Source organism: Artibeus jamaicensis, unplaced genomic scaffold (genome assembly GCF_021234435.1).
Source record: "Artibeus jamaicensis isolate MK-2021 breed Jamaican fruit bat unplaced genomic scaffold, CSHL_Jam_final contig_1015, whole genome shotgun sequence".
Classification (NCBI taxonomy): Eukaryota; Metazoa; Chordata; class Mammalia; order Chiroptera; family Phyllostomidae; genus Artibeus; species Artibeus jamaicensis.
Window position 1 is genome coordinate 14,897,700 of NW_026521194.1, and position 12,716 is coordinate 14,910,415.

The 12,716-nt window shown below is 37.4% G+C and overlaps 1 protein-coding gene across 1 annotated transcript in view; it reads right to left on the bottom strand.

Moving 5' to 3' along the window:
• Window positions 1-12,716, bottom strand: part of CPS1 (carbamoyl-phosphate synthase 1) — a 118,782-nt gene that overhangs the window by 56,791 nt on the left and 49,275 nt on the right. Inside the window, exons 17-21 of the mRNA XM_037138622.2 lie at window positions 12,139-12,283; window positions 10,509-10,719; window positions 8,973-9,171; window positions 5,341-5,517; window positions 1,971-2,089 (exon numbers count right to left, since the gene is read on the bottom strand). Coding sequence (XP_036994517.2) covers window positions 1,971-2,089; window positions 5,341-5,517; window positions 8,973-9,171; window positions 10,509-10,719; window positions 12,139-12,283 — 851 coding nt within the window. The remainder of the gene's footprint in view (window positions 1-1,970; window positions 2,090-5,340; window positions 5,518-8,972; window positions 9,172-10,508; window positions 10,720-12,138; window positions 12,284-12,716) is intronic.

Below are 12,716 nucleotides of genomic sequence, written 5' to 3' on the forward strand. Positions count from 1 at the left end.
AAATGACTTACAAGCAAGATCAGAATTGCTAGTTTTCAAAACCAAGCATTTGTTGTTGGCAATTGTTGAATAAATGAAAAAGAACCTCATTTTGCTCAAAAAGAATAGCAAGTGTTTTTAGTGCCCAGCTTGTATGTACTTGTTTAAGTAAACACAGCAACTCCAGTACATGATATAGTTGCTAAATTGATGAGAATTCAAGGTTTTGAGCTCTTCCACTGTCCTCAATCACAATTTTTACCGATTAATTTTTTTATATTTTCCTATTGGGAACCACTCTGCCTGGTTTCAGGAGTTGTAACCGCCCCCCATGGATAAGGCTGAGTGAGCGACCTTCAGACCATAAGCCACTAAGGAGACAAAGCTTGTCTCCCTGGCAGGACGGCTGCTTCTGCTTCATCCATCTCTGGCCCCCAGTGCTTGGTCAGTTAGTCAAAGACGGGTAAGAGCCCTCAGAGGAGGGGCAACCTAAGCCAGACACAATCACTTGGGAGGCCCTCAAAGAAAAACTGGGGGGCTGCAGCAAAGAAGGGGTGATGGACCCTCGCCGCCCCCCCCCCCCGGCTATTCTGACATAGCCCAAGTCTCCATTTCTATCTGCGAAAAGTGCTTTCTGGCTCTAATCCACTTAAACCTAAAAACCTATGATGGGGAGGCGGTGCAGCTCTCTGGGGGCTAAAGCGGGTTCCAGGATGATCAGGCATAAGAAAGAATTCCTAAAGTCCCGTGAAGCCTGCTTTGCTAAGAGTACTTTCATTCATACTATAAGGGTCTGAGCAGGAAATGAGTATGTCTCCCAAAGTTTCTGCAACCCCCTTACCTGACAGACACTGACTCAGATTAAGCCCTCAGATTTCTTTGAAATGTTATCTATTGTTTGATCCTTGCCACCTGACATTGATTGATGAGCTTTACCTGTATTCCTGTGTATTACAAACCTAATAGAAGCCATTGAGGAAGGGGCTCTTGGTCCTTCTCCTCTGAGAGATTGACCACCTCTCCTCCCCAAGCAGATCATGTCTTGGTTGTTTTATTTTCATTTGTGGCGGACAGGGGGACTTGTGCACAAAGTTTCCCCCACATCTTCCCATATCATTTAAGAACAATTTACTGCACACAGACAAAAAAAAATCCCTTTCTAAACATATGCTTAGGCTTGTAGTTGAGGCTTCTTTCCAATAGCATTTCAGATCTCTCTTAAGGGGGAGAAGCTGAAGAACAATATACTGTGTTCCTTAAATTGGTAATAAGTACTCCTCTTATCTAAAATATATTTTTAAGACTTATCTGTGATTTTATAAACCTGAGGTGCCCCAACAAATGGTCTTTTCACAAAAAATAAAAAGTAGATTTTAAAGCACTGACATAATTGGAATATTATGAACATGAACTTTAAAAAATAAGTGGCCATGAAGGAGGTAAAAATGTAAATCAATAAGAAGTAAAGAGTCTGTTAACAGAGCCATGAGTGTGGCTTAGGCTGAACTAGAAGTCCCAATGTTAAAAATGCCAGTAAAAGGCAAGAAGAATACATCTTCTTGTCAATATACAGCAATGTGTTGTTTGATATGAAAAGAGAAAAATAGTCTTTAGGATTCAGAAAACGTACAGGAAACAGACATATTCCTCTTTTGATTATTCAAATTTAGACCTACGTATCATTTAGTACTTAAATAGCACATGATATCATAAAGGTGCATTGATTTTCCTACATCCAAAACACCTAATAAGAGCACCATTATGTTTGATGGCAAGAATGGGGTAGAAGATAGCCCAATATTAATATATACCTTTCAGCAGGTAAACATCTAAAAAGCTGCCATTTCTTCTGGACAAGGCTACTGCTTTCCCACCTCGGCACTCTTTACATCATTGAAGCACAATTCCAGCCAAATGCTTAAGGGTGAGAAGAGACTCTCCAGAAATTGCACAGGAGGGATCTGGAGCGAACCAGAGCCGTGCGGCCTTACCTACTGAGCCCTTTCAGTGTCTTCTCCATGTTCAGAATGTCACGCATCTTATACAAAAACCACTTGTCAATGGATGTGAGCTTCGCAACCTCATCAAGGGACATGTTGTCTTCCAAAGCCTGCCAAGAGGAGGAGAGATATATTTTTTGGCAAACATGTTATAAATGTCTTATTTGGTTGAAAACCTAGAGCAGCCACCCTGCTCCTTGTTATTCAGAGAGCCTGAGGCTATAGACTGAGACATGAAATGAAACTGATATCATATCATTGATGTTGCTCCCAATAATCCTACAAATACTGCCACCCCTTTCCACAGAAACATACAAAGGAGACGCTCTGAGTTAACCAGAGTGGTGTATGTTTCAAAAAATCCCCCTAAGTAGGCTCAGCCTCCTGCTCTTAATATGACTATGTTACCAACTATATCCTAAAATTGGGACATCTCTTTGAAATTAAATGGAATCTCTTGAAACTACAGTTAAGCCAAATTGGTAAGAAAATCTAGAATCATTTGACTTGCATTTGGATAATTATCCTTTAGCAAATCACATATTTTTATCACTTCATTCCACATGCATGCAAACTAGTCAGTGAGAATTTATAGGTCTAATTTGGCTTCGTGTTATTTCTATAGGATACATCCTCACAGAGGACTTCAAAAAATGATTTTGAACCAGTTACTTTGACTTTTGCACTAAGGCTGGCACTTTACACAATCCTAATATATTCCAAAACAGTAGTAATCGCTTCAGTTCTGATAGGCAACTCAGCCTTTTCCTGCAGCTTACTTTGACAATTTCTCAAGAGTAAAAGCACAACTATGGGTCATTAGGCTAAGTAGAAAAGCCAAGTGTATAAAGGCAAAACCAAAACCTCTCTATTCAAAAGATGTTTACTTTTATATAGAAATAATCAGATAATATTCTAAAACAATATATTATAAAATGGCACACTATATTTCTAGATCCCATTTATATATGTGTATGTGTGTGTGTGTGTATGACAACTCTGTTGTTGTATTTCAACCCAGGGAGCTTAATTTTCTTAGAAGTTTTCCTTATTTCTGTCTGATATCAGTGAGACCATAAATATAAGCGTTGAGAGACAGCAGAGTTTATAATCTATTGACTGGAATAGACGACATCTAATGGGAATACTCAAAGGCATGTTCATTTCATAAGTATAATTCTCCCTGTAATTACAGCCAGATTCCCAAGGACTTAATATTCTGTCATATTTTCCAAGTGATTACAGCACAATTAACTGTTGGCTGTCAACACTGGGAGGGGGATAGAAGCTGAAGAGAGCCCGTTTTTGACAGACTGGAGGAAGTTTGCACACAATCACACAACAGCGATCACCATGTGACTGATGGAGGACCTAGAATCCTGTAGTCATGTCACTGGGAGGAAGGACAAATATTGTCACATCTGCAGTTTTGAAGAGAAAGCTAGATCCCACCCTTGTCGGGACTTCATCTTCAAACACTGCAGCTTTGCCATTCACACGGCTATAATGAAATTCATAACGACCCCAAGCAAGTTTGAGGTGACTCTAATGTTCCCCAAATCAAAAATAATGCCCTGTGTTCTCCCCAAATCGAAAGAGGTGATGATCCAGCCATCCTGAAATAAGACTGCTGCAAAAATCAGACCTTAGAGCAAGTTGGCCTTTTCTAAGAATCATGAAAGCGAACAAAGATTTACACACTCCCTTCATTCTTTTTCCCCTTCAGCTCTCCGCGGTTCTTAGACTCTTTGTCAAAATCACCGAGTTCTTGGCTGCTGTGGAAATGAACAGTAATGATGACCTCTAACAAACAGAAATCAGTTCCTTCTCTGGGCACTCTGGCAGACAATAACTTATACCTCAGACCAAACACAGGGCACTCTGTGTAAGAAAGAACCTCCACACATTTCCCCTGAATTTTCATCTTCTCTGAGTCTGTTAGAAAAGAATCAGAGGTTTGCTTGAGTTTTACTGCCTGGCTGGGAACTTGGAAACTTTCTTTTTTCATCTACCTTAAATTGGCAGAAGCATAATAACTAGACTTAAGAAAAAATCCACTATTGCTTTCTGTCTAAAGAATTATATTTATCTAGATATACATGTACACATATGAATGTGGTAGGTTGCTTTTTAAAAAAAAAAAAGACTGAAATGAAAACAATAAAGAAGGCAAGAAGGCTTTCTGAGTTGGCCTCCATCATTACTATCACCACAGAGGAAAATGTTAATTCTCTAGTACCTTGAAATTCAACACTGAGCAATGTTCATCAAAAGATACTACTCTCTCCCAGATTTCAATGAGAACTAAATATTCCACACATAGGAACCATAAAGATGAAAAGAATGTACAATGCGTACAATAAAGGAAACATTCCCTCCCATTCTTCCCTATTTGCAGGACTCAATCTATGGACAGAAAAGTTGTAGTAAGCTCAGAACCACTGGCAGCACTTTGATGTTGCAACAACAACGAATTACAGAGGGAGATACCTCTTGTAAAGACAAAGTTCTGTTTTCCTGGACTCGTCCTACATGCACACATCCACGCAGAAAAGGGTCAGCAGGGTTTTGCAGCCCCGGTGTCCTTGGGCACAGTTGGGAGATTAACGCCTAAGCTGCCTTAAATGTCAGAAAACCATGCGCAGACTTCTGCCCAGACAGACCCCAGCTGCCCGAGTCACCTTTTATAAGATCAGATAAGCGGAAACTTCAAAATTCTAAGCATAGTAAACATGAAAGGAGATTAACGTGGCATTTAATTTGCATAAAAGGGAAGGAGGGAGTGGAAGTGAGAAATGTGTGGCTCTTTTTGTTCTAAAAGTAAAACCAATAAAATAATTGCATAGAAAAAAGCCTATGATTATGGAAGTTCTTTACAGTCTGTTGTTTAAACAACACAAAAAGAAGCTGATAAAGGATATTCTAGAGTTTTAGGTAACCCTTACTAAGCGATATTATTTATATATCTTCTTTTCTAAAATATAATTTTACCTATTTTTAAGAAGCAAGTAATGAGGGTGACAGGAAATGACAAGTCAGTATTATCAAATCTACTTAAGAGCACTGATACCACATATAACTAAGAGGGAGGAAATTTTTTCTCGCAATCATCTCTTAAACCTGTAATGGGTCCTTAAACCTAGACTTAAAGTCCCATAAAAAAAGCATAATCTTTCATTAATTACTATAGAATAATCTGACAAAATCCACAGATATCCCCAATCTAACACTCCTAAAATAATTAAAGATGTCCCCCAAGCCCCCAAATTCAAGATCACTTTGTGGTTCAGTTTTACTTTCATGTTCAGGCTGTCTGTATTCTGAAAAAAATATTGGCTCTGGGCCCTTTGTCATGTATCACCTTGGCAATGGCATAGATGCGGGTGCTGGATGGGTTGGACAGCTCTCCTCTGAGGTCTAGGTTTGACGGCCAGTCTTTGTTCATAGGCAGATGGGAAGTGAAGCCACTGATAGACGGGTGGCACATCCGCAAAGCCTTCTGGAAACTCTCCTCGAAGGTACGACCGATAGCCATGACCTGTGATACACATTTAAGAGATCATGTTTGAGGAAGGAGCTTACGTGTTTCTAATCCATAACAGAACTAGAAAGAGAATGCTTTTCAGAAAAGACCTAAGAATAAAACATACATCAGAAGAGCACCACTCAAATCTGGGTGTTATTTTTCCTCTTTTCACCTTTTCGCTGTGGTTTGATATAACATCTTCAACATTAAGTCAGTTGTTTACGTCTTACAGAATTTAGCTGTATTTGCTGAGACTGATGAGGAAAGCCCCCATACTTCCCCCAGACTGTAGTATTTAAAATAACATATCTGTGGCTAGAGCAACATAAACCCTTCCCTAATAAGATCTTGCTTTTGTGCAGATGTCTTTTAAAATACAAAGCAAATGAAGAGAAACCAGGCCCATATTAACATGCGAAAAAGACCTATTTATAAACAGGTATCAGTCAGTACCCAAGACAGGCAGGCTTTCTTTATAGCAAAGCATTAATATTAATAGAACCTTGAGAATCATAACAAATACTGATAAATTTAGATTTTGAGAGTAGGTGGAGACTAAATTCTCCATGACAAATTCAATGTGTCTTCCCACAATCTTTACAGTTCATTCTATACTAATCAATTAGAAAGACCACGTGGTGATTTAGTTTGGACAAGTTACAAGTCAGAACTAAACCTGAATTGATTTTGAAGCCTACCCAGTTCTTTTCAGTGGATAAACACTGTCTTTGAATCTTTCCACAGAATAATACATTGCTATGCATTTCAGGTTGCCAGTCAAACTAGTCAGTCATCATGCTGCCATCAGTAAATCTCCATGATTCCTCAAATAGACCCGAATTCCCACGAATGTCATTTTAGAAAAATCTTCATGTCGGTTGTGTAACGAGATACATATACCAAGATCACTACAGCCAAACAGATAACCTTGCCTCACTGTTCCAAATTTAATTAGAAATAAGGGAAGGTTTTTAAGAGCAAGAATAAATAAAATCTTAATCCAATTCAGATATGCAATTTGCAAGACATAGTGGTATTGGAAGAGTTAGACCATAATGTTTATAGGTTTGCTTGCCTAGGCATGAGAGAGACTATGAGATATAAGATGTTTTATGGCATATCAAACTAAGGAAATATATTTGAAATATTTAATAAAATTTTGTAAATATTACATATTTAAAAGTTGTCCCGATAAAGTAACTAGTTCTATACTCACCATAATTTTTATTATTATTTAAGTACACTGTACATAATGGTATAAGGAATAAATGCAATAAAAGAGAAGCAAACTTTTCTATATATTAATACAGAAATATATAACTGTGTTTACTCAAAATTCGTGCTTTTTAACACTTTGTATTATAAAAATTCATATTCATTAAGTGAAAATTTCACCATTTTTTCCAGTGGAATCTTGGCTTTCCCTTATCATATTCTATTACCTTCTTATAGCAACTGTATATAAATAGTATATTTTAATATTTACACAGTTTAATTCATATTATTTCTGGTTCACTTTACATATTTTGAACTTAGCAACCACAAATAATGTGTCCCAATTATCATCTTACTCACTGTTTTATCCTCCTAGGACCTGCATGGAGTAAGAATTCAGGAAATGTTTGCTCACCTGAGTTGAACTAAATGAACTAAACATTAAAATTAACTGACAGCAAAAAATCCCTCAGATGATAAGCTGCAGATGAAGCCATTACAAAATTATCTCACATCCTCTTCCTTTCACTGTAAACATTATCAAAAGGGACACTACACACAAAATGTAACCTAAATAACAGGATTTGGGGGGACTTGGGGGCAAAAACAACAGCAACAAAACTTTTCATGACATTTGAGTTCTAATTCTACGGTGTACCTTGAAGCATAATAGAAAAAATAAGATTTAAAACCACGATGAAGGAAGAAAAACTACTACTTTTCTTTTACAGCTAGGAAGACATTTTCATTTAAAAGGTCAAATTGTTCCTTGTCAGTTATTACTTTAAAACCTACTATTAATATCTTGGAAACTAAGGAAACCAAAACAATAATAGTTCTGCCTTTCACATGTGAATAGGATTGATCAGTAAAATGTTGGGCTTTTTTTTTCCTTTTCACCTGAACTGCTGATGAATTTAAGCTTTCTTTCCTGTGATTAGTGGCATACATTTCTACAATGACTCATCTGAGTTTAGGGCTATAATGTGTGTCATGGCAAAAAGGCAGGCCAGTAAGAATGGCAGGTCACAGGTAGCTTTTCTGCTCTGTAACCTAACTGGCTTAGATACCTAGACATACACTAAGAGGTCCTACACTGACCTTTTTGTTGAGAGAGATGAGATAAAGTAAAACAGACAGATAGGTAGAGATATATTTTCAGATTTGTACATACTGCTGGTATTCAAAAATTCTACCCATAAACAATGACAATAATACCATTGCAATACATTTATTAGAAATGTGGTATGAATGTACCTTTAAAGTTATTGCTAAACATGTATATGTATTAGTCCTAAACTGTATAAGAGCCCCACACAGTAAGTATCATCATCTTCATTTTTCAGATGGAAAGGCTGAGACTCCAGTGTTCTGCATGAGTGTCTCTAGCAAGTAAGAGGCAACACCAAGAGTAAAACCCAAGTTCACCTTGTTGTAAGGCTGATATTTTCTCTATGGTGCCAACCCTCCTGGATGCAAAAAGAAGTAAAGCTCTTGGTGAGAGCGGCAAGAAGCTGAATCTCAGAGGTAGGGATCTAAATTCCTTTGTTTTCTCCTGCGTATGGAGCAGTGCTTATTTGAAGATGGAATAATCAAAAACTAACTTTAATTTAAAATTTAAATTAGACCATTATGTAAAACTGCAAGGTACCAGAAGCTTGGAATACTTCAGTATAATAAAAGGGGCCTTAATAGTCCACTGTACTCTTCACAATTTAGAATTTTAGACCTAGAAGGGCCATGAGAGACTTTCCAGTCCAGCTCCTTTCTTTTGCAGACATGACGTGGAATGTGAGGTCCACAGAGATTATAGTCACGATTTACATGGACCAAAGTTGAATTTTTATCGACAGTTCAGTGGTTTTTTTGGTCCATCATGTTATATTTTACATAGTATTATTTCCTTGATTAGGTTATAAAATATATTAAAATTCAGTTATATAAATATAGGCATGTGTTTTTATATAAGTGTATATATTATATACCTAATATATGGCTTGTCCTTTTGAATGCTCTTAGAATACTAGAATGCTTGGATGCTCTTAGACTCCATTAAATGGGAGTGTAACAAATGTCTATGCTAATGGTCTAATAGAAAGATAGTGAAACACTAGACATGAAATGAAATTCCTATACACCTTCAACTAATAACATAGTAAGTATCAAGGCAACCTTAAGACTTTCAACAATGTTAAAAATTAGACAAAACAATTGAGAACAGGATGAAATAAAAAAATTAACCAAGGACTCACCTCTCCTACACTCTTCATAGAGCTACCAATCCGGCTCGATGTTCCATGAAAACGATCAAGATCCCAGCGAGGAATCTTAGTAACCATGTAATCCAGGCTAGGTTCAAAGCAGGCTGAAGTCTTGCCTGATACAACATTCTTGATTTCTGGAAGTGGAATTCCTAGGGCAATCTTTGCAGCAATGAATGCCAATGGGTAGCTATAAAGGAAAAAACATTTATTTTTTCTTTCCACAATAAATATTAAAAGCAGACAAAAACATAAATTGGTCTTTCTTAGAAATTCTGGTGTTATTCCACATCAGGATATAAAGCACACAAAATTCTCTATTCTGAATAGAAATATCCAATGACCACATCTAAAATAATGTGAGTCATGATCAAGTATAGAGGGAAGAATCCAAAAGAATTCATTCTCTGTGTCTGACCCCCAGTGCTACAGCTCTCAACCTTCACCTCTTCAATCCAAAATCAGGAGCTTCTTTGATAAACAAAGTACTCAGTTGTGTATGCATGTCTGCTCCTGAGAAGAGAGTGGAGTTAGCCGAGACCATGGGGTATCTAATAGTCAGAAAAAGTAAGCATTGCAATCTTGGGTCCTTGCTCTCTCTCCAAATTATCTTTAAACTTTGGGTTTCCTATAAACCTGTCACTCTGAAAACTGGACTATCCTCCTCTGGAATGTCAGTTTTGATAATAGTGTTTGAGAAAATAATTCACAGAACCATGGGATCACATATGAGTCCTTTAATATAACTCCCCCATCTAACAGGTAAGGAGACTGGAGAGACACTAAGTGATATATCCAAAGTCTCACAGTGAATAAAAGAACCAGAAGGAGAATTTGGGTTTCCTGGCTCTCACCTAGGGCAACATGCCTTCCACCAGTCCATATAACACTGTGTAGCTACATAAAAAATCTTTAACAGTAAACGTTTTGTTCATTTAAATGCCAATCATTTAAATGCCAAATGTTAAATATATTAATGGAAATAAAGGTATTGATTAATTTTCCCTCCAAATATGTTTGCCAACAGTTGTTAAATGGATAGCAAATTTATTTATTTGGTAGCAGCATTTACCTATAGAAAAACCCTATATCGTTTGGTCTTGTTGAGTTTGCTAAACCAAAATAATGTATATTGAATGCCTGAGTCAAATGAACTATGTTACTTGTCTACTATTTGCTAGACCTGAAAAAGCCAATTGAGAACTAAAATTAAGAATTAACTTGTGCTTTTTTACAACATCTGCAAAGTGTAATTAAGAAGCAGATTTTTCTTAGCCTGTGTTGACCACCCAGATTTTGATTAGTTTATGATTAGCCAGCAAACAAAGCCAGCAAGCAATACTATTTGCCTCAATCTGGCAGCAAGCTCATTAATAACCATGTCCTTAGGGTGTTAAATGAGCTGGAGCCAGCATACAGAAATGGGGACTATAGTTTGTAAATGTAGCATAATCTTCACTAGCTGTCAATTTTCCAGTTCTCTCTGTGAAGAATCCACAAATCCATGGTCAAGCATTCTGGTCTTACCCAGTGGCCTTTGAGGCCAGGGCAGAGCTTCGGGACAGTCTGGCATTCACTTCAATGATGCAGTATTCCATTGAGGTAGGATGAAGGGCAAACTGAATGTTGCATTCACCCACAATGCCCAAATGGCGAACGACATTGATTGAAGTACGTCTCAACATCTGAAACTCTGCATTGGAGAGTGTCTGGGCAGGGGCCACAACAACTGAATCACCTGTACATCCAAGCAGCACTCATTAATTTATTTGCAGAATACAAGACACAGGACAATCCAAGGGGTCAGTGGGGAAAGCATTATCTTATGGTGATACATATAAGGCACATCAGGTATTATGTCCTCTGATTATTGTTTTACCTGCCTTATTCCAACACATTTCCAGATATCCTTCTAATCTTTCCCAAGCTCATCTAGCTGTCAAAGCTTCAGTCATCTTACAGATAAACATTTTCTTCCATTTCTCTTCATCTCAACTCATCTCTCTCTCAAGTTCTTCCTTCCATAAAATATCGTCTCTTCTTCAGCCCATACTGGCTGAGATGAGACCATTTGTTCCCATATCTCACCCCTTCCCATTTTCTCACTCCTCTTCATTGTCACTTGTATCTTTAATCTCTTAGTCCTTAGTCACCTTCTGCTTACAGACATGTTCAGATTTCTACAAGCTCAAGAAGCCCCTCCCCCAGCACTGTTAGATAACCACAAGAACCATCTCTCATTCTTTACAAGACAAATTTCTTGAAAGTTTACCAATTCTGCTTAGCGTTAATTGCCACAAAATTCCATTCAACATGGCTTGCATAACCAATTTTGTATTGAAACTGTCCTCTGGAATATCCAAAAGCCATATCAAAACCTCATTCTTGACCTTTCATGGCATTTAATACAGCCAAAACCAAAGCTCTTTCATGAAGTATTTTGTTACATTGGTTTACTTGGTACTGTTCTCCCCTGCTCTTCTCCCCATCACTCTGTTCTTGTTCTTCAGCACTAATTCTTCCTCTTTCTCCTGCTCTGTAAAGTCTAAATGTTTCCCAAGGTTAAGTCCTTGACCCTATTCTCTTTCTTTCTATGCCTCTGTCTTTGAATACTTAGTAAATGCTTCCAGCTTCTATTATTACCTTTATACCAATGACTTTCAATAACATTGTAACAACTTCTTTATTTTTGTCCTGTTGTTGAATTCTAATTCCATATTCTTAACCCTTTTCTTGAGAGTGTCACCTGTATTTCAAATTTAGCATCTCTAAATTCAAAGTCATCATCTGTGCTCTCCAGTCTTACTAATTTCCCTTCCTCAAGAACCTATTTCTATTGTTTGTGGCTATTTTCTCACTTTCTTGGTGACAAACCCATCTCTTTTGAGTCTGCTTCACCTCCTCCCTTACTTCTCAAAACCACATCTTATAAATTTCATCTTTACTATATTGCTTATATTAGACCACTTCCTCAAGTGCTATCAGAATAATAATTTCTTGCCCTACTTCATATAAAGTTTATCACTAAAGCCTGTTAAAATATAAATAAATAAATAAAAGTTTATACTGGACTGTAAGATAAGAATGGTAATAGCTATGGGCCAACAGAGATGTGGGCAAAAGGCATTAGTATAATTCTTGAAAATTCTTTGCCTACCTGTATGAATGCCCATGGCATCAACATTTTCCATGTTACAGACAGTGACACAATTGTCATCAGAATCTCGGACCACTTCATATTCTATTTCTTTCCAACCTGTTACTGACCTCTCCACCAGGATCTGGTTGGTCATAGCAAAGGCCTGAAAATCAGTAACAAAAGAAATCAAAGACTTAGAAAAAGCACCACTCTTAAACATGAATATTTGGCAAAATGCCCTGGCCTAAATCCTGGTCAGCACTGAAGTGTCGAGCCTGGTCTCCACCCTCCTTCACTCTCCAGAAGGCACACTGTGTCAGAAAATCAGTGAGGTGCTAGGAATAGCATCCTGCAGTGAATGTGCTTGATTTACATTATTGAGGCTTGCCATTCAAAGTGCTGATATGACATTAAATCAAACTAATTTAGGAAAAGAGAAAATAATTGAGCAATCAGGCAGAGGGAAATGAAATTATTTCAGCAGCGAGGCTTCTGTGAGACCAGAAAATGCGAGAAGTGTGAATAAATATAGAAAAATAAGTCTAAAGACTCTGGCTTTCTCTAAAATAGCTGAGGGTGCTTTGCACACTGACATA